The sequence below is a fragment of the Prorops nasuta genome, unplaced genomic scaffold, assembly GCF_024137725.1.
Source record: "Prorops nasuta isolate Cenicafe-Biocafe unplaced genomic scaffold, Cenicafe_Pnas_1.2 PNAS00015, whole genome shotgun sequence".
In the NCBI taxonomy this organism is placed as follows: domain Eukaryota; kingdom Metazoa; phylum Arthropoda; class Insecta; order Hymenoptera; family Bethylidae; genus Prorops; species Prorops nasuta.
Window position 1 is genome coordinate 3294891 of NW_027116812.1, and position 26423 is coordinate 3321313.

Consider the following 26423-nt stretch of genomic DNA (forward strand, 5'->3'; position numbering starts at 1 on the left):
CGGCCCTTGCTAATCATTACCGAAGTGTTTTCTTCTAGTGTCGATGGTTAATTGTTGAAACTGCTCGAGCAAATGATCAGAATGGGATTGCTTCTCATCTGTAGAATCAGATACATTTTCCAAAGCGTCGCGTTGGCTCTCACCGCAAATCGGTAATTTCGATCTCTCGGAAGAGGCGAAATGTTTGCGGAGCTGCAGACCTGCAGGAAAATCAGCGAGTGGAGATGCATGCAAGCGGTGTCCGTTCGAAATTAGTTTTATCGGATGTAACGCCGGACTTTCTGCAGCAAGTTTCCAGATCCAGTTCCGGTCCGGCCCCACCACCCTGTCCCCTCATTCCCTCTACCTATAGCGTGCGCGCGCGCGCGCGCGCTTGCCTGCTCCCTCAAAAAGGACTCACTGCACGTATGTAGGCGCGCGTGTTGCACGACTAAATCAGTTTATCGCGTCCTAGAAAATTCCAGGGAAATCGCGTTATCCACACTGGAGAAAGCCCTTTCCACGGTGGTCCGTGCTCTGATTCAATCATAACTCCGATCACAATCCGTGGAAATACCGACTTTGAAAATGATTTTTTCATTTATTAAAAGTCGGATCACGTATTCTACGATATCTCCAGTACAAAAGAATGATCTTTTATTCTAATTTATTTATAGATCATAAAACTAACCACTCTTTTTCCGATAAATATCCAAATAGGTTACTGACTTCTTCTCAAGTTGTAATTTCGATCGGTGACTACTTCGTTGATTTTTCTTCTTGTCTTTATTCTCCGCAGCACCATTTTTTGTTAATAAACGGCTCTCCGAACTGTCGCGTTTCAAAGGCAAAGATTTATTTTCGTCCTCCAAAGAATCCAGTGAAAAATCCGACATGAGAAAAATGAATGAAAGTCATGAAAGTATTAATGTATCAATTAGTGCTATTAGTGTGACTGTTGTATGGGAATGCTTCTGTACACATACTAAATACACATGATTGATAAGGGTGCGCATGGACGAATGGTAAAAGGAAAAAAGTATTTGTGTTATTTTCCGGTCTAATCCGACTATCTTCATAGTGGTAATTTCAAGAAACTTCGCCAGGCATTATATGGTTTTATGCTATCTTCTCATCGCTCAAAACAAAAGTTCTGGGGATAAACCAGTTCTCCATGATTTTATCTAGACTACAAACTTTTAGCTTCGCATTGTTTTCCATCAGAGATATGTCAGTATGGTATTCCACATACTATGTATACACGGTATATCATTTAAGGGGAATTAAAAAGAAATAATAGAACATGATATGCGTAAATCTTTTTATATATTGTTTCAATTTTAAAATATTTTGACCTACTTGACTAGATTGTAAAAAAAAGCAATTAAAACCAAATAAATTTAACAATATTGTGCATCACAAATTATTCGCGGACATTTATAGTAGTCGGCATTGTATTCGTATATCTTACCTTAAAACAATATAATTTTAGAAATGCACTCTGTATCCTACGCAAGTAAGAGTTTAAAGTCTCTGTGTTTTAATAATAATTAACTAGATTAATTAAAATATTCGGAAAGTATAAACAGGCAATCTAACTAGATAACGCACGCATTTCTTATTTATAGGCAAAATGCAAATCAGTTGCGAATAAAGTTCTTCACATATGAAAATACTCTACACGATTCTATTAAAATAGAAATTATACTTTACGTTTTATTCGGTATTTAAAATAGATTTCTCTCAGCCGTTCAAAAATATAACAATGAAAATGAGACCGAAATGCATAAAACTTTCTTAATATTATCAACAAACAAAACTCACTAAGATTGATACATTTTAAGAATTGCTGGTTGTCTCATCTTTATTTCAATTTTGCAATAATAGCTAAAATCAATAACAATAAACTAATTAAATTTCGCAGTGTCGACAACAACGAAAAACATACTGATTTCCGAGCACTATTCAATACGATTAAGAGATTACTCTGATTAATTAAAAATTACCACTAGCTTACCAAGCTGATAAAAATCACCTAAGCTTTGGAAAATTCAAAATACCCTTTTACAATTGTGCATGATTTTGAAAATTATTTGCAAAGCACCTATGTATATATATATATATTTTTTTTTATCATAAACACCTTATCTTAATATCCGTTAAAATTTGTGCATATAATCAATACTGAGTACATTGATACGCAAACGTTCAAAGTTTATATAAGCTTTGCTTAAGGATCTCTAATAATTCAAAATTACGTAATACATATTGATTTTGATATTTTTTTACCGGCTAGTCGTCACTTTTCTACTATTGTGAAAATTTCTGGTCTTATTTGTGTGTATATATGCTATCGGAGAAAAAATGCAAAACACTTTGCGCAAATAATATTCTTCTGTCAGAATGTACCAATTGCGTAATTCACACAAATTTAACTCGTTTAATTTCAATTCCTATCGTTCTACGGCCAAACCTTTTGATCATTATACAGTATTACATTATTTATAAAGCTAATCAGTCCTCTAAATTTTACCTTATAATGCACTGATTGATTTTCCTGTTTGTGGCTTCTATGCCATCGAGTAGAAGGCATTGGTTGTAAACTCTAGATTGAAGTACATAATAATTCTTTTAATTTAACCTAAATACAATTTTCATTTATTGAGCACTTTTCCACATGATCAGCAACTTTTAAACTTTGAGGCTTTTAACAAACAACTATTCAATAAATTTTCATTTCTATCAGTGGAATAATTTATTAGAATTTAAACTTTTTTAATAAAATCACACCAATTTCGTTGCTATACTACAAATTATTGCTTTATCACAATGGAAAAATACTCTCCCAACGCGTCATAAATTCATTAAACATGCATTTAAGAGTAGACCTAATAAATGTACAATAACGATTCATCAATGTAAACAAATTGTAAATGTAATAATAAATTGTAAAAATGTTAAATGTTTCAAATCAAGTAAAAATGACGCAAATTTGCCTACAATTATAAAACTAGATGGCACATGTTTGATTTTACCTTATAATATAGAAAATTAGGAAAGGAATGATAATATACAATTATTGATCACACGTTGAAAAATCTTAGCGATCCGAGTGGACAGACAAATACGAATATGAAAGTCTTAGGTATGAAGGTGTGTGCTCTGTGTACATGGAGTGTATACATTACTATAATATCTGTATAGAACGATTTGACTTCGCAGTCTTTCGTTGGCAAGTTGAGAAAGATTACGTAATCGTTGATTAGAATTCGTACAATGGGAGTTGATGCTTTTTGTCTGCACATCGAAATACATATCGTTGTTTAACTGTACCCAAGCTGAACTTTTCGACATTGGCAGAGCCATTTAATGATCCTGGCATTGCGCTCAACGATGTTAGGTGGCTCGCTAACTCTTTGAATACACTCTTCATTTCCCATACCAGTACTACAGTTGTTATTCTGCCATTGCGATCCTTCGCGATTGCTACCCACCCACGAATACAGACCAAGGGCAGAGTCAACGGAACTGACGCTGTCGAAAAAAACGGGAGACGAAGATCGGGTGTCGGATTCAGTTATGAGTTGGTGATAATTATCAGAGTTGAGACCAAGACGGTCGAAAAAGTTCTCTAGCTGTGTCATCGAGCGAGGTGGGCGTGACGATTTATTAGATCGAGTATTATCCTGACGCGAGTATCGGTCACTAATATCCGATTTAGACCTTAAAATCGGTCTACCTCGGCATTCGTTCCATCCATCGGAAAATCTGCAATTTTGAAAGCAGACGAATAAAACGTATTTATGTTTCCACGAACAAAAAATGCTCTTTTACAATAATTATATATGTACCTGGAATTGCAAGTAGGACTGTAATCCGCTTGACTGTTTCTACTATCCGACTCGGGGCTGTAATGTCTAGCCACCAACGGCGGAGTACCAGATACGTAACTGCCTTTTCTCGAACGATCTTTCTCCGTGGAGTGCTGAGTGGACGCTCCGCTATCCCTGCGGACATGACTGTAGCAATCTTGTATTCGAGGAGGCGGTTCGCTTCTATGAGTGCAATGACCCGACGAGCCTCCCGAATCCCTGGCAGCCCCGTGACTAAGCTTACTGGATCCCGAAGATTTCTGTGTTCTTCCTCCCGACGATAGCACGCTACTTGCATCACCACCTCCCGAGCCTAAGGAACGTCTGATATGTCGGGAACTAAAATTGTTTAACAATCAAATCGAATAAGAGAACTGTAATAAATGTGAAAAAAACAAAATATCTTCAGATGTCCTAAGGTAGATCGTTACCTGCGATAACGATTGGAGTCACGCTTGAAACTGTGCTCCGAATAATCCGAGCAAGTATCGCAGTCTGGACAATTATTGCTGGATAAATAATGAGTTCCCTTAACCGCTACTCTGCTAGTAGCACGAGGCGACAACGATGCTCTACGACGAGTACTTTTGTGCAGATCCGGCAATGACTTGTGGCACACGGTAATGTCAGCCGACGGTGAGCCAGTCGATTTTCTCTCAGACCTTCCAGTGGTGTGAGAATGCGAGTTACTCCTCCCAAATTTAAACCTCACATCAGTTGGCGCACGATGCTACAAAAAGGAAATATTTTTCAAAATGCTAAACAAGAATTTGCTTTTAAGGAATCTAAGAACTTGTAAACAATCGGCATACCGGTAAGCGCTCCTCTTCCCTGCAGCCGGTAGATTGATTCCCCGGTGAGTACCTATATTTCTCTTCTCTTTGCGACCCATTCGCATTGTTGGCTTGAGTCGTGGCTCGTGTAGGGCTTTCCGGGAAGAAGACGTTCTCTTTGCTGTCCGTGTTAAGAAGAAGACGAAGGGCTGTTTGCAGCTGGTCACTGCCGGTACCACTCGGTGGGCCAGAAATAGTACGTCGCTGTGGAACGTGTACCAGACGCGGACTCTTCGGCGGCAGCGTTGGTGGCAGTGTTTGTTGAGGACTGACAATACCCTCGGCTGAAAACACCATTGGAGCCTCTTTTAATGGCTAAGCCTTTTTCCAGCCCATTAACGCCACATGTAGCATTACATTTCCCATCTATTTTTGTATAACCCTAACCACATAGTATATTACAGAGATAAATGAATAAAAGCGCAAAAAATAAGGCCACGTGGTATTAGCCAGCAGAAGCAATCACGGAGCTCTTAAAATTAATTTGAGCCACAAAAACGATTAATCTCAGGACCCCAGCGGCTCTTACGTCTTTCCGGTTCGTGACACGTGTTCCAGCAGCAGGGTGTGGGCCCAGCAGAGATCGGCAATTGCGACGGTGAAGTCGGCTGCAGAGAGCACGGCTGTATATTGTTGGTGCATTTTCGCAGCAACCTGGGCGGTGCACCGGGTGCGCTCAATTGCGACACCTGCAGGTGTCCGCTGTTCTTCAACTCCTGTTTACGATCCAAAACGATCTCGCTCTTTACGTAAAAAGCCTTCGATTCCTGCAATAGTTCCACCGCGCTCTTCCGCTTCCCTGAAAGAAAGAACGACGTCAAACGGAGGAAACAAACTTCGCGTCGTCACTCGTGTGACGATAGGCCAACAATGTTTGAACTTTGGTAAAGAGAAAAAAAACTGAATTCCAAGAGCATCCAGTAAAAACAGAGTGCCTCAAAGCACAGAGAACACTCGTGCAGACAATCTTGACTGTCTAGTGTACTTTACAAAGCAGAGTCTCTTGCTCGATAGCACCACGTGCATCCACCGAAAGAGCGCAAAAAGAGCAGCTTTCGAAGAACACAGTCTGCCAACACTCTGTTTACACACTTTGCTCTATCACACAGCACCAACTTGAGATACAGCACTCGATCGGGAAGGGGTAAAAAATTGCTACTTTCGCGCCCCTTTCCCCGAGACTCGAAAGAAAGGAGAAGAGAGATAAGTGGATGCTTGTGAAAATTAGGCCAGTATCATTACCAGTGTGATCCGCGTGTTGATGATGACTCCTAATGTAATAAGACGTAGAGTTCCTAGGCTGCATATCCCAATACACGCTTTTACCGTTTGCAAAGTTAGCGTTAGTCCTTGGTTGATGCGTGGGGGATGTTTGTTTGCAAGGCAGTCTGGCCATGGCAGTCGTCATTTTTCTGGCTGCCGCCTCCTCCTCCTCATCCGCTCTATTATTTCAGCGACATCCTTGTTAATTTGTTGCGTCGACGTTTCGACCCCATTTTCTCTCTGGCGGCTGCTTTCTAAAATCAGGAAAATGCACCGAAATCAGGCGTTTTTTCAACCACACAGTTCGAAGGTTCTTCGACAAGCTTTCCAACCTAATTTACGATTCCATTGCGCGCTGTCCTATCGCAATGGTATGTCGCGGGACACGCTCAACTGGCCGCCGGGACTTTAGACTAAACGGTATATAATATATATTTATACACACGTATATATTCCCCGTTGGCCGTAACAGCAGCTTCGTTCGGCTTCGGTGATTCGACTCGCTCGATTAACGAGTAATATACGATACTTGCTGAAAAATTGCAAACTAGTTACAAATATTTTGCTAAATCGCTCGTTTCCCTTTTCTTTCCCGATCCTTCGAGAGAAATTCGATGATTAGACTATACGACGCCACCAGCTGATTGGCTTGGCCGATCGGAAGACACGAACGCAAGCTCGCATTTCATTGGCTGGAAAACCAGAGACGCACGGTTTTTGAAAATTTAACACTTGGTAAACTCAGCGGTTCTAACCTGTGTTTTATACATACGTCGAGTGTGTAAATGTAGGTTGCTCGTGGTGCAAGAGAGAGAGAGAGAGAGAGAGAGAGAGAGAGCGCGCGCGCGAGAAAGAAGGTAATATCAAGTGGCGCGCACACGGCGAGATGCTCGATAAACGGGATTCTGGCCGGTGCAAGTGTACTCACGCTTTTACAAGTGTAGGTGTACCAGGATGTACACTCTTTGGATACTCGGGGTGCCACGTGTTCACGGAGCAACCGTGCCAAACTTTTCCTAAACTGTTGGAAAAGCAACAAAGAGTTGGCAGGCTTTACGAGAGGTTTGTTGATATCTCAGTGAGATCTCGTTTGTGGAACAATTTGAACCCCCCGTGCTTTGCAGCTGTCCTGTAATTATATTTTTTACTTCCGAAGTGCATGCCTCGATGAGTTTTTTCCTGTCGGTTTACTACCGGGCAGCGGGAAGCGATCGCGCAACCGGAAAGGTATATGTGCCCGAACGAGCACGAATAATACCTGTCGCCACGAGTTTTTCTCGTTACGACCGAATGCTATATTGTTTAAGTTTTATGATACCAACCAAGTCTATAGTTTTTTACGAGCGAATACGGGACCATTCGATACAGAGAGAGAGAGAGAGAGAGAGAGAGAGAGGAGAAAAGGGTTGAAGCAAAGTGGTCCTTCGAGCCTTCTATAGAATAATTATTATATCAGTGCCACGTGTGAGGCGCTATTGGCTATTGGAGAAGAAACGGAAGTGAGCGACACTCTTCGCCTTACTGAGATGGATACATGTCGATGGCACGCGCGCTTCCGTTTTCATTCAAGGTCGTCTCTTACCTTCAGGATGCATCGTGCACGCGCAAATCTCACCCACGTTCCTTCTTCCCCCTCTGGACAACAGTGTTGCAAGAACGCTTTTCAACATTCAAATCAATAATGTAAACAAAGGCTGTACCTATATAGAGCCTATGGAGAGATCAGATTTGAGGTTATATCGACAAAAAAGTCAAAAGGAATTCCACGAATATCTCGACGCTGCCAAAGCTTTTTTCCCCCGGCTCGCATCTGCTTGAGCAAAAAAGGGGAGAGGGGCTGAAGAAACTGTTTTGCAACCGCGACGCTATTCCATTTATCCAGCAGACCGAGGAGGATCTCGAAAGGTTTCCATCAGCCCTTAACGGGTATCAGCATGATTAATGCTCTTTTCTCGCACTCGGCAAACTATGAGAAAACTGCCCGAAGCTTTCCAACTTTTAGGCTTTTCGGGACGAGTATATATAAAAGTAAGGTTGGATGATTGGGCGCCAAACTGAGTGCCTTTTGTACAAAGTGGCGTGGTGTTGAAGCGTGTGGCTGGATCTCATAGGTGGAGCCAGTGTAGGGCTCGATCGCGTTTGGATGGGTTCACTGGTTTTGCTTTCGCCGATAAACGCTTGGAAAATGGTGAATGGAAGGTGGAAATTCTCGGCTGGGTGATTCTCCGGGCCGATGCTCGTAAGAGAGAAAAATCTCGCTCGACGAAAAATGGCGGGAGTCGTGAAACGAGCGCGGGACCGGTAAACGCGAGTGATTCGCTGCGCCATCTCCGGAATAAAAGCGATGAGTAGTTTTCCGAAGGACGTTCCTTAATGAGCAGCTCGCATATTTTCCACTTTCCAACGCAAAAGCTGCTCGAGTCATGAGGAAGCGAGCGAAATTTACGCGATTGACTTTAATTTTATCAGGTTTCTATCTTTATTTTACAGCCTTCCAGCTCGTTGTTGGCTCGTTAAGGTTAAGCTATCGTTGCTGCTGGATCTTCGCTCGGTCTCGTTTTTATCTCGCAACATACTTAGGTCGAATGAACCAAAATTGGAGCGAGATAAAGAATGGAAGGGGAGAAAAGTGTGTGTGTGTCTCTCTCTCTCTCTCTCTCTCTCTCTCTCTCTCTCTCTCTCTCTCTATCTATCCATGTTACTGGCTTATCGAGAAAAATCGAGGCGTGCCTTCCGAAACGTAAAGGAATGTTTATCGTTATTATCGGGCTACCGCAGGGTAGTCCGTCGTGCCACCTTATGTTCTCTCGGAACACTTGCATATTTGGGAAACACATTTTCCATTTTGCGGCTTGACTACTCGGTGGAGGGAAAACATTTCGAAAGTTTAATGTAAAACAGCTGGGACAAAAAGTACATCCGGTTTTTACAGCTATGCCGACATCGGCAAGGCTTAACGGAGAACGATCATAGTATAGTGTAACGTATTCGTAATGCTTTTAGAATCTAACGTGACGCGAACATACACTCGTTTTGTATTCATTTTTGTACCGTTCGATCACTGCGAGTGATTCTTATTATCACAACTCAGCCAAATATGCTACGCAAAGCGTCAGATTTGTTTATTAATAACGACCTTTGATAACGATGAAAGGTTCAAGTACGTTTGATAAAATGTTTTGCATCCACTTGGCATTGAGAATTGCTATAAAGATTCCAATTGAGGGTGATTGGGCAGCGTCTCTCGCGCGCGACACACTTGTCCTCCTCTTAATCGTCGCACGGATCAATTTCGTAAGATCTGATCGGATTTGATGAATCGCAAGAAGCTCCAATTTGCCGGCCAATCCCGAACGAATTTGTCAACTCTTAGAAAGTCCAAAGGAGAAAATGTTTTTCTCGGAAGTTGCTTGGCAAACCCGGCCAATGATTGTTACTTTTTACAAACCCTGCGTACACCTATTACCTACCGCAGACTTCTTTTCCAATTGTGTACGGGCCTAGGAATGACGAGAAAAACGTGGCCTTCTGGCTGAACGATCCTAATAATAACAGGGAATAGAAAATTGTGCGGATAGACTCTACTATCCATACTGTGGCAGAGCCAACACACAGTAAAACAATAATTAATCATTATCGTAACGCCTGATCGCGAAAAACCTGCCGGATCAATAACACAATACCGCAAACTTTCACTTAAAAATAAATAGCAGTATATACGAGTGCTGCGTGTATTTTGTCATGTTCGATTTGAAACGGGAATTCATGATTGTTAAACTCGCAGATAAATGATGGCTCGTGTGATTGGCGTGTGAATAGAGTCCCGTTTCAGCACGTATGTGTTCGTTTTTCCTGATATCTCGACAATTTGTATCCATTACAGATAACACCCGTAAAAGCTAAGAGAGAAAAGTTTTGTGAATTTTATTATACTTACCAGTAGTATATCGAGGTGTAAAAATTCCCCGTGATAGCGTATACAAACAGGCGAATTTGCAGGAGGAAAACGGAAACAGACATTCATGTACGTATAGGATTGTTCCAGTAAACACACATAGGATTATTTGTATGTCAGTTCATAATTTGCATGAACAGTTGGTGGGAACGCACGGAATCACTTTACATAGGCTTTATAGGTAAATGAGCGATGGGTGCTGGTGAACGTCCTCGTTTTACGAGTCTTAATTGTTCATTTGACACGAATCGCCTAAATGAACCCACAACAACTAACTACTCGTCGGCTAAGCAACCGAGGAACTACTGATCATATGGTGGGGAATGCCGTAGAGCACGTCGTCGTCGCACAATTGCACGGTGGCCTGCCTGCTCTCTTGCCGAAATCGCCATATTGAAAAATAAATGTTAACCTGCGGCTCCATCCACACGTACAGCGGGAAAATGGACAAACTCGACTGCTCTGTCGATAAAGTAGACTCTCCTCTCCAGTCGATAAAGTTGCTCTCACCTACCTGGTTCGAAAATGGATCGATAAGGAAGAAATACCTGTGTTGTGCTGCGTGTATTTATTTTGCTTAATATAAATAAATTTATTTCAAATTCCTCGTTTTGACATTGGACAAATATAACAATTCCATAATCCCTGCGTGATTTTTCACCGTTGAAGATCGGAAAAAGCTTCGAAGAGTTTTCGTGAATAACAGATTAAGCAAAGTACAGCTCAGGGGAAATGAGTAAGAAGTCTCGTGTTGGATTTGCCATGGATTGAGAGAGTTTAGTTGCATATATATATATATATATATATATATGAAAGAGGAGGCGAGGACAGGAGGTAAAGAGGCGCGCGGTTCGATCAGAGAGGGCAAAGTGCGGATTACGCATGCCCGTGTGGCATCTACGGAGGTCGCCGACACATTTCTCTCCCTTTCCTACTTTATATCCCTCTCTCGGTATATTTTGACAGTACGCCGCCCCGAATCGGACTTGTCGAAAACGCCGGAACGACAGCTCTGCGCGAGTTACGTTGCATCAAGGACAGGTCGGTTGATCGCCAATACCGAAGCACGTTGCATCTCGGGGAGGAATCGGGTTTTCCAACGCGACATGGCTCAAAAGAATCCAACCGTTTGGACGACTTGGAGCGAGCTTTGTTCCGCGAACGAGGTCACTCCTCGTCTAGCATTACTACCCTCCATGTCCAGTGTTTGTATAATCCAGCCAGCGCGCTCGCGTTCATCCCTGTCCTAAGTGAGCAGCGATAAAACTAAAGCAAGCAAGCTAACGACATAAGATGTTTCGCGGAACTGGAGCTCCGGGAAGGTTCGAGTTTTCGCTCGGACGTTCGACAGACGCGTCTAAAATGGCCAATTCGGCTTCTCGAGCCTTTCTTAATTAGTTACTTGAGAAATGAACGCTTCTCCGAGTGGCACGGCTACTTTTAAACTAAGAAAAAACGCTCAGACTATTTTCTACCATGTTATCCTTCGAGGATCGAATTTTCAACAGAGCAACGTCGCTATTTTAATGCTATACAGAGATATTTTCTCATGAAATCAGTGATAATTCTAGAAGAATAGTGAGTCCTGCAAAATGAGTCACTTTGACTGGAAACTACTGCGCCGAAAGAAGGTAGAGTATTTTCACCAGCAGTGTTAAGCCTATATAGATTCCTCGCATCGATCAAATGACGTCTTCGACAATATGACCACTGGATTGATTTCAGGTTATTCCGGCGGATCGTCGAAAAGCTGTCGAGAAGGAGGAAACTTGGCTTCTGTCCGATGAGGAGGCAACGGCTAAATTCGCGGATTGTCGAATTGGCAGCAGAGAGTCGGCAGAGGGAGGGGCGGAGAAAAGTGGAAAAATTAAGTTGCACTCGTGCAAAGGGAAACAGAAGAAAAATAAGAATTGGAAGAAAGCGTGCAAAAAGGTAATACAAGCACGAAAAGTGCAGGAATGCGACGCTGCTGGACCTCCACTATTTGTCTCGCAAAAAACCCTCGAAGAAAACACCGAGGAGGCTTCCGTTTCGCGCAAAGAGGACTCTGAGAAATTAGAGAATTTCAAATTGCAGCCATGCTACAGTCTCGAGAAGGTATTTATCGACGATCTGCTGAAAAGGCTGGAGAGAAAATGCGAGGCAACGTCGAGCAACGTTGCGTCCACTGGCGCGACTCAATTGGAGGAGTCAAGTGGGCCGGAAAAAGGTAAACAGGGAGTAATGGGTGAGATTGAGGATGTGGACGAGGAAGGTGGTGGGAGGGAGTCGAAACAGTGCGTTTCTCCGTCACCGTGCGTGCTTGGGGTGAGTTGCGATGAAAACACACAGTCTATCGAGTATAGTAAACAAAGCATGAAAGAGAAAAATTCTAAGAATATATATATATATATATATGTGTGTGTGTGTGTGTAAACTCGTTAGGCTAGCAGTGCCGTCGCCTCGTTGGTGCAAAACTTGCTGGGTCCAATCTATGGCGATGGTGTTATCGATCTCTTGATAAGACAGGCACGCGACATTCTCGTGTGTGCTTTCTACGGGAATGTGGAGAATTTTGTGAAATCCTACCTCTCGCCAGCGGCATCTTTGCTCTCCGAAGTCAAGCGTGTCGCACCCGAAAAGGTAAGTCGGCGCGCGGTAGCCTTGAGGATTTCGAGTGAGAGAGGGAGAGTTGGGGTGAAAGTATATAAACAGAGAGAGAGAGAGAGAGAGAGAGAGGAACGCGAACGAAGCAATACGCAATCGCACATTGTGCCGGAAAGACAGGGGCACGAGCGCGGAGCGCCTTGATTGACGACGCCAGACTTTTAATTACTATTCACGGATTCGTGCTAAATATAAGAGACTCGCGCCACATGAAAAGTAGAGATAAGCCTTTTCCCTTTTTCCCGGAATCACTCCCACTACTCCCTCCCTCTAACACACCACACCACGAAGAGGGTAATACCACAAATGATGCAATTAAAAGTCGTACTTTGCGCGTTCTCTCCGTACCTCGAATCTTTTTATCTTCCGGATTAACGACTACTTAATCGACAAACTGCTCGGCACTCGCTGGTACTAGAACCCGCTTCCTAAATGAAAATACGATGAGAGGGCGGATGGTAAGGAAAAAAGGCGCTGAAACTTTCGTACTAAAAAGGAAGTTTGGCAGGAACGGGAGTAGAGTTTTTTTCTTCTCGGTAATTTCTTGTTATTATTTATATAATCGAGAGGCCTTCGTCCTAGGGACGGAAGCACGGCGACTCGGGTGTTCCCTCGCTGATTGGTCGGGGCATAATCGCTCCGTGAGTTATTGACTGAGAGTACCCATGATAATCACGTGTAATCAGTCGAATATGCATTGGCACGCACGCCTTGCCGCTGCCATAGCGCAAGTAGCAGACTTTGCTATGCGGAGGCCCCTTTGTTCTATGCGCTACACGTGCTCGATGCCTGTGTATTGGTACCATGCAGATCCGGTTACTCGCGGATCTCTTGCAAAATGCAATCTATACACTCACACATGTGTAATAGTAGCAGCCGCGTCGATGCTCTCCGCGGGGGTTAGAATGAAATTGTCGATTACAGGGTTGACGTTGTTGTTGTAGTGGTATGGTGGTGGAGCAGCACAGAGATAGTGGTCCCCCCACGTTCGTCGAAGCATGGCGCGTTGGCGGTTCAAGCGGAGTCTTCTCGACGCGTTGGCCCATTACCGCAACAGTCGCGCTCCTTCGCAGCCGTCCCTCCACTTTGCGCTCCAAATTCCCACGTGCATTCGAACCCTCTGTCGCGAGTCGCCTCTTCTCCATTGACTCACCGATCCAACTATCGATATTATTGGTACAACTACCAAAGAATTCCTGCTACCAAACATTTGTATCGTCGTCGTCATCATCATCATCATCATTATTATTATTATTATTAAACAGTGAAAGACAAAACAGCAAAGACAACCGAGCCGCGCCGGAGAATTGCAGTGTCAGTGTGCATTTTATCCAAAGTGATAACCTCGCGAGACCCTGTGGCTATCGTGTTATATATATATATATATATATATATATATATATATATGTATATAGAGAGAGAATATATTGCTGCACATTTCGCGTTGGCGCGCTACGCGAGGCTAGACGCGCCGGAAACAATAGAAGACCGGAAGTTGTCTCGTTGCAGCGTTAAAAATAGTTATTAAGCTCCCAATTGGATGGATATATTTTTATTGCTGGAAAGGACCGAACTGAGAGGAGCCTCGGCACCGGGAAATCGTGAGTATCAAGGGACAAGGGCATTCTCCGTGTGTTCTCCGCTCGGTGGCACAAAGTAGTTTTATTAAAAGAGGGGGAGGGAGAATTATATTCTTATTGTATGTTAATAAGTCTAGTCAGCCGTTTTATAAGTACATATACACGCTACCAAGTGCTTTTAAAAATAGCTTCCCCCTGGCATCCTATAATATCGATCGGCCATTTCCCAGATTCGCCGGCTATTCATCCCTTTTCTCACCAGTGCTATTCGCCATGCATCGAGATCACGTCACTGATAAATGTATTAAGAAACTCGACATCCATCTACCCTCTTATAGCATATATATATATATATATATATATAGGAAGTAACTTTATACGCAATAATAAAAGCTTGGGGTTTTCCCGTCTCTCCAGTGCAGGATTCGCCTCGATTTCATCGCGATCACTCGCCTAATGATCGCCTGCAAGGTTTTTTAATTTCCGCCCGCACGATGCTCTCATATTCAAGGTTTCTCAGCGATAGCGTGAGAACTGGAAGAGCGCCATCCTGCATACAAAGAAAGTACAGGGGGTAGGAGGGAGGAGGAATATAAAAAAAATTACTAGGATCGTTGTGTGGTGAAAATTTCTCTGGTAAAATACGAGAAAAGGCTGGATGGATTTGGGATATTTTCGTTCTGCATATAGCGAAGTATAGTAGCGGTGATGCAGTATACTACACCCACCATGATTCTGGGTGGCAGGTCAAGTCGTTGGTAATAATCTCATAGGTAGGTTAGACCACCGAGAGAGCACAATCTACGTTTAATGGTGACAATTCTTCTGAGATATCGCAATGTTGATATTTCAACGTGCGTATCTTCCAGGATGTGTCTCTCTCTCTCTCTCTTACTCAATAGCAAACACACGTACAAGTAAGCTGTAACCCTCCCCACACACAAGGATAAGATATATCCAGCTCGATAAAGACTGTCAGTTTTATTGGAGCGAGAGAATCCCGTGAGAGCGATAATGAAATTAACCGTCGCATCCTTCAAAACCGCACGCGTGGGTGTCAGGTGTGTGTGTGTGTGTGTATATGCGATTCTTCAAGGTCAACGAAACTCTTCGACGCAGGAAAAGGCTCGGCTGAATCGCGATGCTTCTCACGCTGCGACGCTTTTAGGGGGAAACTGTCGAATGGCGAGCGGGAAATTTTTCTATCGTTCTCACACGCGTCTTTTTCTACAAGTATATATATATATAGCTATTATGTATTTTTGACGCGATAGAGAAATGATTAGAAAGCAGAGAGTATGTCGATATATATCTTTATATAGTATAATGTAGAAGGAAGAAAAATTGATAAAAATTTGTCTATTGGCAGGAGAGCGAATTGGTGATACCAAAGGGTTGGCCACTGACCTTGGGCGAGAGGGCTCTGGTTCTGCAGCTTGGAGAACTCGAGGCCTCGACGCTACGCCTCGGGGAGTGTTACCTTTGCGTGAGGAGCGCAGCTGCGGCGACAACGGAGCCGGCCCCAGGCGCAACCAGCTGCAATATCAAGCAACGAAATGCCGTTGAAGTGAGTCACGCGTCGTACGCGTTCTTTTCCTATGCGACTCGCGGCGGCGATGACTGCGGCGGCGGCAGCGGATGTGCCGTGCCATATGCAACCGATGGAAAGTTTGCCCGCGATAACCTTGTAAAATTTCTGCCTAGATCGCTCTGATCTGGCGAGAGTCCATGAGGCTTCCCAACAGCTGGATTCGCCAAGACGTGGACCAGCGGCAGCAGCAGTCGATGGACCGGCGACGCGGGGACTCCGCGAAATACAGGAGGCAAGGTCGAAGGTCGCGAGAATCGCGCTCGGCTAACAGGAACGCGACGACGCTGGGCGAATTGGAGCAGCAGCGAGTGGTAACCAGATCCGTGGATAGATTGGAGCAGAGGGAGGACGCTAGGGGGGAGCAGATAGCGATCCTTGGAAGCGTGGATTTTTTCCAGGATCCCCCGGTCGATGCTGACGCTGAAGAAGACCGCACACGTACGTGCTCGGATAGCGTGATGAAATCAAAGTCTTCCTCCAGCGTTCCTCTCGATACCTGGAAGCAGCGGGATTCGAGGAATCGGGGCCTCGATGAGGAGCACTCTCGTTTTCTCGATAGATTAACATCGAGTATGGACGGCTGGAGGAGCAGCAATCCCAGCGAGACCAGAGGCAAAGTCCTGGTACCGGCCGATCTCAAGAACCCTGCTGCTCTCTTGAACAACGATCCTGACCAAGTGAGCGACGATGACTTGCCGGCTTACATAGGCACCCTGCTCGTCATCATCGAGAGAAAAATCGAGAGAGTCTGCATGGACAGTTTAACCTTCCCCTGTCCAGTATGTAGAAACATCGATACGGATGATCCATTGTTGGGCTGCGATTGCTTTATGGCTTACAATGCGGTACGCGAGGTTGATGACGGGGACGAGGAGGAGGAGGGAGATGAGGAGGAGGAGGAGGAGGAGGAGGAGGAAGGCGTGGAAGAGGAGGAGGACGAGGAGAAGGAGGAGAGCGAGGGGATTCTGAAGAAGAGGAAGAAGAAGAAGAAGAAGAAAAAGAAGAGGGCTGCGAGGGACGAGGAGGAATCAAAGAGTTTCGAAGTCGATGGAATAAAGCACATTGATAGCGATGACGAAGAGGAGATAAGAATAGGCTACGGTGAGGGTTCGTTACACGCTTGTAACGATAATTGTGCTGCTTGGAAGATTAAAAATCCAAGGCCCCGATGTCACTCGGCTGTTTCAGGGTCAAGGAACACCGAACGCGTAACTGTGGCCAGGAGCATTCACGATATAGCGAGTAGCGCCTTGACGTGCGGTTTAACGCTCTCCGGTAAGTCCATCTACATACACACGCACTTATATATATATATATATATATACACACGCGTGCCGCTCCGTGGAGAAACCAAGGATCCTTTTTAGCGCAAAAGGGGCAAGGAAAAAAGGCTGCAAACGGTATGCGGAAGTTGTGACACGCCCAACGGCACTCACAGCTCCAATGCTAAGTTCACACGCCCCCGCATCCTAAGACTCGTTACGTTTACTCATGCACTTCGAACCCGATGCGCTGCACGTTCTCCACTACTGGAAACCACTACTACCGAGCGATTGCATTTATTCATAAGCGCGATAAGGAGAGAAACGCGAGAATATTACATTTCAGAATTCTTTTTTTTTTCCTCTTCCATCGTACCCGCTGCGGTGACACAAGATCGATTCTAAGGGTAATAGAATTCGTGTTCATTATCCGTTTACTTTCTTGCCGGTTTTAACCGTCACGAAGTATCATTGTTTGGTCGTTAATTTCCTTGTATAGCAACTACCGAATGTACAGTTCTCATCCATCTTGTAAGTTTCTTCGTTGCGGTGCGGTGCGGTGCGCGACGCGGTACAGCATGGATTGGATAGGATCGGATCGGATCGGCTCAGCTGGCTCTCTCAAGTTCTTTCGAATACCTAACTGTAATCCCATAGTTGGTAAAGCAACCGCTTCGTTACCGATTAGCTAATGAAATGGACGACACACTCCTTTCCAGCTAAGGGAATAGAAATTATCCACTTATACCTTTGTCTCTATCTATACACATATATATGTATATATATATATATATATACTCAAAATGCACAATCTCCTCTGTATGCTGTTACACGTATATACCACGTACCTCTTCTGTATAATATCTATTCTTTCCAGATTGGACGGACCTAGCGGGAAAACCGATCATTGAATTTTACGATGATCCAATCAAATGGGAAATGCTTCTTCGCGTGGATATAGCCAACTTTTTACTGTACCTCGTTCGCTTGATAAGGTAATCATCGCCCTCTCATCACAATTTTCCTCCTGATAGCTCTTCGACAACTTTTAACTATTATCATTATTACTTTCAGCACGGATGCTAAAAAATGCCAATTCACTCTTCTCGCACGAGCCAAATCTCCCGAGTTCGTCGACATGATCGACAAAACTCTGCAACTTTTACAGGTGAGAATACGAATTTTAATGCATCTCAACGTGCGATATTTCAATTCATATACACTGCATATTTGTATTGATTTCACAGGGTAGGATGGACTTTGATTCGCCTCGAATGCTTCTGCTACCAATCACTCAACTGGATTTTTCCTCGGATTTCAAACTACCACTGAGTCATACCAAGGTGACCTTGGTGGATGCTGGATCGATCGATAAATTCGTCAACGTGAAAAAGAATCGTTGCAACCATATGCAGTGGTTGAAATTTTACAAGGTACATAGAATGATTGTTTTTCTGATTAGTCATCGAATGTGAAGGGAAAATAAGAAGAGAATTATATACAAATTGGTAGAAGTACGATTCTCTGATGGCCGAGTGGCAAACAGCTGGACGCAGATTGGCTCTGGAAATGTCGGTACTCAAAGAGTGTACAAACTTGGCTGGCAGCCTTGCCCCGCTCAATCGACTCATAACCGATCCTAGCTTGATGAAGACCTCGAAGGATGCTGACGAGGTTATGCAGAGTCTCGAGGAGCTGGCTGCACCCCTCATACACATGGACCACGTGAAGTAAGTTGGGTCTGCAGGTGTATATTGTATATATATAGATAACTCTCGATCCGTTCTCAGGTCATCCGTAAATCGAGCCAAGAGATTAATAGAGGAAGTTGGAAACGCTGCTACGAGGCTGGAATTGTCCCTCGAGGCAAGACGCGCGTTCATTCGGAATCTCAGCGTTCAACGTAATATCGAGGACCAAGCTCACGAGGTGAGTCGAGCTTTTTATCGTTGCTATACGGTATAGAGCAGAGACGGAGAGACTGTGAAGAGAGAGAGAGAGAGAGAGAGAGAGAGAGAGGGAAAAGGTGGCTCAAGTTGCTGCAAGAACGGTGTCTCGCGTGCAACGGGCCGATAAATGATGTGTAATATAACAAATGCATCGGCCGTTTGTCTTTGCCATGAGAGACCATACTCGCACGAGATAGAACCAACTAGGAATGATGCAAGTCCTCGGCTGATACCATTGTTATACTAAAGTGCACATGTAAAAAGCTACGAAGCTCTCCTTCCAGCCATAATACCTTATAGGTACAAAGGCAACGTTTTCTGCTCACTGCAACGCTCTGACCGAACCGGTTACCAGTTATTCCTCAAGCGCGTGGGTTTATCGTTTCCACAAAGTACCCTACATCGTGTACTCCTGCAACAAAATCTCGCCTGTCTCGATCTCCTTCACAATCGTCATCGACGCAATCTTTCTCAAACCCTAGATTCCCTATCTCATTCTCATCCTAGTATAATCATTATCCCGCGATTGATTTTCATTTGCCTTCCTTCTTCTTCTACTTCTTCTTCTTCTTTCTTGGGCCACGCGAAGAGATAAGCGATGCGTGAGAAAGTATAGAATTGGTCGCGCTAGCAAAACTGGAAATTCACAAACGCGTTTCTAGCTTTAAATACCTACGACCTATGGAAATACATAGTTATTTGCCCATTTGTCGACCTCCCGTTCCGCAACCACGCAAGTTTCTTGCTCGATATACCGTATGTATACAGGGTGTCCTATGAACGATAGTCATGCCAATACCATCGGATAGGGGACACAAATCTAAGTAAAAAAGTTGTCAACACTTTTTTTCTAGGACCCTTCGTTAAAGAGTTATTTACAATTAAAGATTATCGATTAAAGTAGGCTTTCTTAAAGAGGAAGATTGTTTTGGTCGCATTATAAGGCCAAAAATGCTAAGATTCTGTGAATTAAAATACTAAGAAAAGCACAAAGCCAAACATGCACTTGAGCCTATTGAAGTGGTTCAAGGCCGATCGGCAGTTTCGGGTTCGAGCGCCATATAAAAACATAAACACACCCCTTCAATAGGCTCAAGTGGATGTTTGGCTTTGTGTTTTTCTTAGTATTTTAATTCACAGAATCTTAGCATTTTTGGCCTTTTAATGCGCGACCGAAACAATCTTCCTCTTTAAGAAAGCCTACTGTCATCGATAATCTTTCATTGCAAATATATAACTTATTAACCAAAGGTGCTAGGAAAAAAGTTTTTACAACTTTTTTACTCAGATTTTCGTCTCCTATCCGATGGTATTGGCATTGGCATCGTTCGTGTGGAACACCCAGTATATATATATATATGTCTACAGATGCACGAGTGTGAATGACTGATAGCGCTACGCAGTAAGTACGACCCCTTTTGTAAGATTATCGGGAACAACGCTACATTGGCAAATAATTCTGAAAAGCCTAATCAGAATTCTCCACATTATTAATGCGATTGCCGATTGGTTTAACGAGAAACGGAAATGATGGAGTTTTTTTCGCAGGTTCTTCGATGGTTCTGCAACACCGCCGAGGATATTTTGTGGAAAGACGCGCGAAGAGTTTCCACCAATCATTCCTCCGCACGCCTTCACGAGAGGGAATTCGACAAGTTTTACTTTACATCGATGGTGAGTTATTATAGATCCGTCATTATGGCAGATTTTACTTTTACTATCTCTCCTAACCTAACGCCCGAGGCTGTAGCGTGGCGCCACCTGACTCGGGTGTCGCGAAGCTCTTGCTACGAATTCGCAAAGTGCTTCTGTAACGAGAATGAGGGAAGGATAGAAAGAGCGAATAGTCGATGAAACCCGGTAAAGCTTGTAATAAGCCAAAGTGGTTAGCTATGTATCTTCTTATCAGTAATCGATTGCCATTGTGCAAAGTACTTCCGTTCCTTCCTATTAATCAGGCAAATCAAGCCTGCTTTCACTCGCTACTCCAAAACTTTGTTTCTCGCGCACTTTTGCTCGCGATTGATCGGAGAACGGTTCACATGACAAATTTAAATAGATATTCAGGTAAGAGGAACATTTTTCGTACGTGTACACGAGAACCAGTACGTGCTGCCCATGAAGAATAAAGAAACTGGCTCGTCGATACCTGCCTCGCTTAGAAATGAATGGAAAACATAACTGTAACCCGAGCTATAAGATACAAACAACACTGTGTGTGTAAATATATATATATAAAATAGTTTAATTTTTATCATAACAATTAATGCGCGCTAGCACCGTGTACCTTTAGGTTCTTGTAAATATAGAAGTGTGTAGAAAAAAATTGTATATAAAAATTTGTATTGTTTAACAAAATACCAAAGGAGTCTAATGGTTTCCAGTGCACTTATATCTAAGAAGACAATCGCGTGGGGGGGGGGGGGGCCGTCAGTGGTGGTCTTGGTCTTGGTCTCGCGTCACCATTCACTATAGCCGCATGATCGACACGAAATAGCCCGGCACCAGACCGGTACAGGGGGGCTGCAGAGCCGCCGGAGCACGGTACTGGGTACTACAGTAGGCCAACGGCACCCGGCCCGACGCCTTCGCACCGTTCCGCTATTCGCCGACGAGTCGCGTGCCATGCAAATCCTTATAAAGTTCGCGTCGCGTCATTTTTTCACTCTTCGATCGCAGCCAACGAGCTTGGGCTTTCGCAACGCTAAAATGCTACGGCGCAGCCCCATTGCGAAATCTCCATCGAGGGGATAAACGAAAGTAAATATAAGTGAGCCACGTAAACATGATAATGTGTTTGTTGCTGGAAAAGGATGAACATTGTGAAATTTCCAAGCAGCGACAAACGCAGGCAAATAAGTGAGCTACGAAAAAATGATAATCCATTAGTTGCCGAAAGAAAATGAACATTGTGAAACTTCAAACCGCAGCGACAAACGAAAGTATAAATAAGTGATCGACGAAGAAACGATGATGCATTCGTCGTCCGAAAAGGATAGACACTGTGAAATTTCCAAGCAGCGACGAACGAAAATAAACGAGCCACGCGAAAACGAGGGGGTATTTGTTAGCGAAAAACACGAGCATTGCGCAATCTCCGTCAAGCTATAAAGAAAAATATTGCAAACAACATAGAAACAAAGATGTATTTGTTCCCGAAGAAGGACGACAATTGTCGATTGCTGTCTGCTCGAAGATGCTCGACCGATATCGACCAAGCTTCTCGATACAAATTCGAGCGTCAAGCCGCACTTCGAAGGAGCAGAAACTTTGCTCGCAAATCCTTGAAGAGAGCTGCTGCAAGATCTATAATCGACTCTTGCGGTGATTCTGGCGTTAGGGATGTTTTTAGGATCCTCCGGCGCGGGGAGAAACTCTGCAAGACTGGCGAGACGAACTTGCGAGACGCGGATGGTGCAGATGTCGCTGGGATCGGTCCAAAGGACCGCGGTGGTTGCACTTTGATAGCCGTGAGGTATCTCGATGAAGGAATCGGTAGAAATTTGCAGGACGAGTCGACGAGCCAAAGTCAGAGGAGGATCGATAGGGAACGCGCGAGGATCCTTCGAAGACGGAGATTCTATAAAAGAGCCTCGTCTCTAAAGAAAAGTATCAATAACGTGAGTTGCTACCGATGGGTATATACGGAACATGTATGCAGAAATTAAACGTGAAATTCAATTATCGTATAGTCGCGTATAAACCGATCGAGTCGTTCATTGTGCAAGAAGCAATTAGAGCGGCGATTCTCACGTAAGCGAATATAATTAAGCGTAGGGAAAAAGTGATTTCCATTTCGCCAGAAAATCACGTAACGCGCTGAATCAAGCGGTTCAAAGACCGAGCGATACTATGCGAGACCGAGACAATCTCTTTTAAGACTCGAAGCAGCGCTGCACCGTGGGTCCCTATAGGTTCGCGCGCCTTTCACTTTTCTCGCCAATAAATCGCAGGTGAAAATAAGTCGATTCTCCGCGAGAAGCATTTTTCAATATTCGACCCCGAGAGGTGTGTCGTTCCAATATAACACTCTTATTCGTTATTCTTCGCATTAGCATTGGCATTACTAACTCGATAGAAAGTAGTACGAGTGGGCGTTTATCACGCGTGACGTCACTGATTTTTTTCTTTCTTCAAATTGCAGAGGCAGCTCGATAAAGGCAATGACCTTGTGGAGACAGCCAGCGCGATTGGTCTTGGCGAACTCGCGAGGACCCTGAAGCAGCATCTCAGGAGCTTTGGTTCCCGGTTGGAGAGTCGTCGGGAATACGTGGAGGACACGTCGAGGTGCTTTTACCTTCAAGAGCGCGCCGAGGAATGGGCTCGAGAGGCTCGCGCCTTTGGAGAAGAGAAGGCTCAGCAGTTTTTGATGGCCAGGCCACCCCTGCCCCCGGATCACTTTGCAGAGATGATATCGCTCGCTGAAAAATTGGCCAACGAGCTCCTCATCGAGCAGTGCAAACTCGTCAAGCAAAAATGCCTCGAAGCCCTCGAGTCTCTCGATCCTGATGCGTCTGCTGCAAATAGAAGATCCTTCGTCACTTCCGATTCCTCCACTTCCTGGGACGACTCCTATGCCAAAAGTCAGTAACCGACTCGCATGTGTGCCATACGTGCTGGTTTTCTCGTTTATATTTATCTGTTAATTGTATATGTACTGTGTGTGTATGTGTGTGTGTTTAATTGTTCGTGTGTCGTGGACGTACTCAGGAGCTTCGTGGGACGACAGCGATAGCGGGGCTTCCTGTCCTACTGAAAGCGCCGAGTCCAGTAATGGCACTAATGGCCGAGGAAATTCACACGATAACAATGCCGAAGGAGAAAGCATCGAGCCAACACTGGACTCTCCGCCGTGCTCGAGAAGATTCACCAAACCGCCGGTCAATTCTCATCTTCAAAGAACTGCCAGCGTTGCTCCGGGCATGAAAGCCAAAAAGTATTTCTTTCGCTCGAATTTCCTTCGACGATTGTTATTTTTTCCACTTGGAAAATGGTTAATGAGGGTCTTCGTATTCTAGGACAATACTGCTTATAATGAGGGAAATGATACAGACCGAACGGGACTATGTCAAGTCATTAGAATACATAATAGAGGTAATTTCTCTTTTAACAAATGCATTTTATTTGTTTATACAGTTGGACGTATATTCACCTGCTTGATTTGCTTGTACGTATAGAATTATATTCCGGAACTCGTTCGAGAAGACATCCCTCAAGCCCTTCGAGGCCAAAGAAATGTCATTTTTGGAAACGTGGAGAAAATTTACGAGTTTCACAGTATGCACTTTTTACATGAATTGGAGCAATGCGAGCAGTCGCCTATGAGGGTTGGTCAATGTTTCCTAAGACACGTATGTGAATTTTGCATAACACTTGCCGCTGTCCCCAGTGTTGTTTTTGTCTTAAGAAACTTTCCAAATTTCAGGAAAAAAAATTCTATCTTTATGCACTGTACAATAAAAATAAGCCAAATTCAGATTCGTTGATGGCCGAATATGGAGCGGCGTTCTTCAAGCAGAAGCAAATGGAATTGGGAGATAAGATGGATCTTGCGAGCTATTTACTGAAACCTGTGCAAAGAATGGGCAAGTATGCTCTTCTTCTTCAGCAACTTGTGAAGGCTGGCAATAACTTAGCTGCAAGAATGTCCGAGCAAAACGAGGGAAAAGAGGAAACCTTATCGAGAGGACGCACGAGACAAAGGGAAGAGAACTCAAGAGCGGTGGTCGAGGATGAAGCGGATCTAAGAGCTGCGGAGCAAATGGTTCGATTTCAATTACGCCATGGTAATGATTTATTGGCGATGGACTCTTTGCGCGATTGTGACGTATGTATTAATAATCTATAATGTAGCATTTAATTTTTCTAGTATATTAACAAGTAACACTATTCTCTTGTTCCTTCAGGTAAATGTGAAGGAACAGGGTAGGCTATTAAGGCAAAATGAATTTTTAGTCTGGCAAGGTAAAAGCAAGAAATGTCTTCGACAAGTCTTCCTTTTCGAAGATCTTATACTCTTCAGCAAGGCACGAAGGTTTCCCGACAGAAAAGTACGCAAACATAGACTCACTCTAAATCTATTACCCACCTTAAAACATCATCAAAATATGAAAAATTACTGTTTGCAGAATCTCGACATCTACATATACAAGCACAGTATAAAAACGACGGATATTGGTTTAACCGCAGTGATCGCTGACTCTCCGACAAAGTTTGAGATTTGGTTTAGAAAGCGAAAGCCTGGCGATACATACACGTTGCAATGTGCTAGCGAGGAGATCAAGAATGCTTGGACAGAAGAGCTTAGCAATCTTCTGTGGAAACAAGCTCTCCGTAATAGAGGTATGCGGCGGCTGTCAGTTTCCTTTTAACATGCAATAGTTTTAGCCAACAATAGATACATCAATATCGATTTAAATTCACAGAAGTCCGTTTGGCAGAAATGTCCAGCATGGGTATAGGTAATAAGCCTTGCCTAGACATCAGACCTAGCGTTGATCAGATCAATGATCGTTCTATCAGTGCGGCACAGCTCTCGAAAGGTAATTAGTTGTTGACTCGAAGATTATATAGAAAGCTAGTGACTAACTCTCATTCTACTTGCGTAGCACCAAGATTTCGAAATTCAATCGCTGTTTCGGTAGGGGAGGATGTTAATCGCTGCAACAGAAGACCGCACAGTGTTATTTCTGTAAGCTCGTCTTCGAGCAGTGGCGGTAGCAGCGGTCCACCTACCACGCTCAACCTGAATCTGGACACCAGTCCCCGACCTCATCATCGAAGCACGACTTTGAACAGCCAGTGTAGCATAGGCACGTATTCATCCGTTCAAAGTAATTTATTCATTAAACCATTTGAAAGGTTTTTTATTCTTTCGTTTCTTCCATTAGAAAGTGGTATAATAGCTGACATCTCTGTCGTCTCTGATGACAGTAGCGCGGATTGTCCTGATAGAATCCATTGGAGCCCAAATCTGGAAAGTCCGACGAGCCCTCAGCCACCAGCAATCTCTACTCCTTTGGAATCACCGACAAATCCAACCATACAAATTATTGATACCAGCATCACGCAATATAATCAAGATGTGTCTATTAATCTTTGAAATCCAACGTCTTACGCATATACGAAGAAGCCAGTATTAATCAACTAATGAAAGTTCTCCATTCATTTGATATGATTGAAATTCGTGGATGCTTCTTTCTCCTAACGAGTTGACGAATTTTAGCGCATCAACATTCCTAAAGCTAAAATTCAAGTAAACGAATAAGATTTCGCTCTGCCCTAGCGCGTTTACATTTAATGGTACCGTTTTCTGTTTCAGCGATATGTGACTTTATACAATGTCTTGTGTTTAATAGAATATTCATTTTAAAAAGCAATTACTAGCATTCTTTCACGCCATTTCACATACCACATTCCGCTCGAAATCCTTGTACTTCAAATAAAACGTATATTTACTTGTTTATTTAAATGCCGTGTAAACAATATGATAA

The 26423-nt window shown here is 43.7% G+C and overlaps 2 protein-coding genes across 5 annotated transcripts; one reads left to right on the forward strand and one right to left on the reverse strand.

Annotated features, from left to right (window-relative positions):
- Positions 1-1296: 1296 nt before the first annotated feature.
- LOC136778866 (uncharacterized) lies at positions 1297-10302 on the reverse strand. The gene is made up of 7 exons (XM_066736004.1): positions 9885-10302; positions 5927-6201; positions 5214-5483; positions 4664-4968; positions 4283-4581; positions 3831-4190; positions 1297-3747 (listed from the first exon to the last, which is right to left on the reverse strand). Exons 2-7 carry the CDS (start codon positions 6090-6092, stop codon positions 3303-3305), a joined length of 1845 nt encoding a protein of 614 aa, XP_066592101.1. The 5' UTR covers positions 6093-6201; positions 9885-10302; the 3' UTR covers positions 1297-3302.
- Positions 10303-10861: 559 nt separating this feature from the next.
- LOC136778903 (puratrophin-1-like) lies at positions 10862-26048 on the forward strand. 4 transcript variants are annotated; one of them, XM_066736074.1, is made up of 21 exons: positions 10862-11533; positions 11628-12209; positions 12327-12524; positions 15498-15695; positions 15833-16994; positions 17859-17976; positions 18056-18149; positions 18229-18414; positions 18494-18711; positions 18772-18910; positions 20479-20604; positions 23075-23513; positions 23641-23866; positions 23949-24024; positions 24108-24281; positions 24356-24757; positions 24837-24980; positions 25059-25272; positions 25356-25472; positions 25539-25742; positions 25821-26048. In XM_066736074.1, exons 1-21 carry the CDS (start codon positions 11495-11497, stop codon positions 26030-26032), a joined length of 5268 nt encoding a protein of 1755 aa, XP_066592171.1. In that variant the 5' UTR covers positions 10862-11494; the 3' UTR covers positions 26033-26048. The 4 variants fall into 4 exon arrangements, with proteins under 4 accessions (XP_066592171.1, XP_066592170.1, XP_066592169.1 ...); XM_066736073.1 differs by having other exon boundaries at positions 15833-16820; positions 16908-16994; positions 25539-26048; XM_066736072.1 differs by having other exon boundaries at positions 25539-26048.
- The last annotated feature ends 375 nt before the right edge of the window (positions 26049-26423 follow it).

Bases quoted from the DNA above. Each gene is read 5' to 3' on its own strand.
- LOC136778903 (XM_066736072.1), top strand. From the start codon at position 11,495: ATGAGTCACTTTGACTGGAAACTACTGCGCCGAAAGAAG. The intron at 23,867-23,948 runs GTATTTCTTTCG...TTCGTATTCTAG, and splicing joins CCGGGCATGAAAGCCAAAAA to GACAATACTGCTTATAATGA. The intron at 24,758-24,836 runs GTATGTATTAAT...TTGTTCCTTCAG, and splicing joins ACTCTTTGCGCGATTGTGAC to GTAAATGTGAAGGAACAGGG.
- LOC136778866 (XM_066736004.1), bottom strand. From the start codon at position 6,092: ATGACGACTGCCATGGCCAGACTGCCTTGCAAACAAACATCCCCCACG. The intron at 5,484-5,926 runs GTAATGATACTG...TCTTTCTTTCAG, and splicing joins TCAACACGCGGATCACACTG to GGAAGCGGAAGAGCGCGGTG. The intron at 3,748-3,830 runs GTACATATATAA...TCAAAATTGCAG, and splicing joins AGTCCTACTTGCAATTCCAG to ATTTTCCGATGGATGGAACG.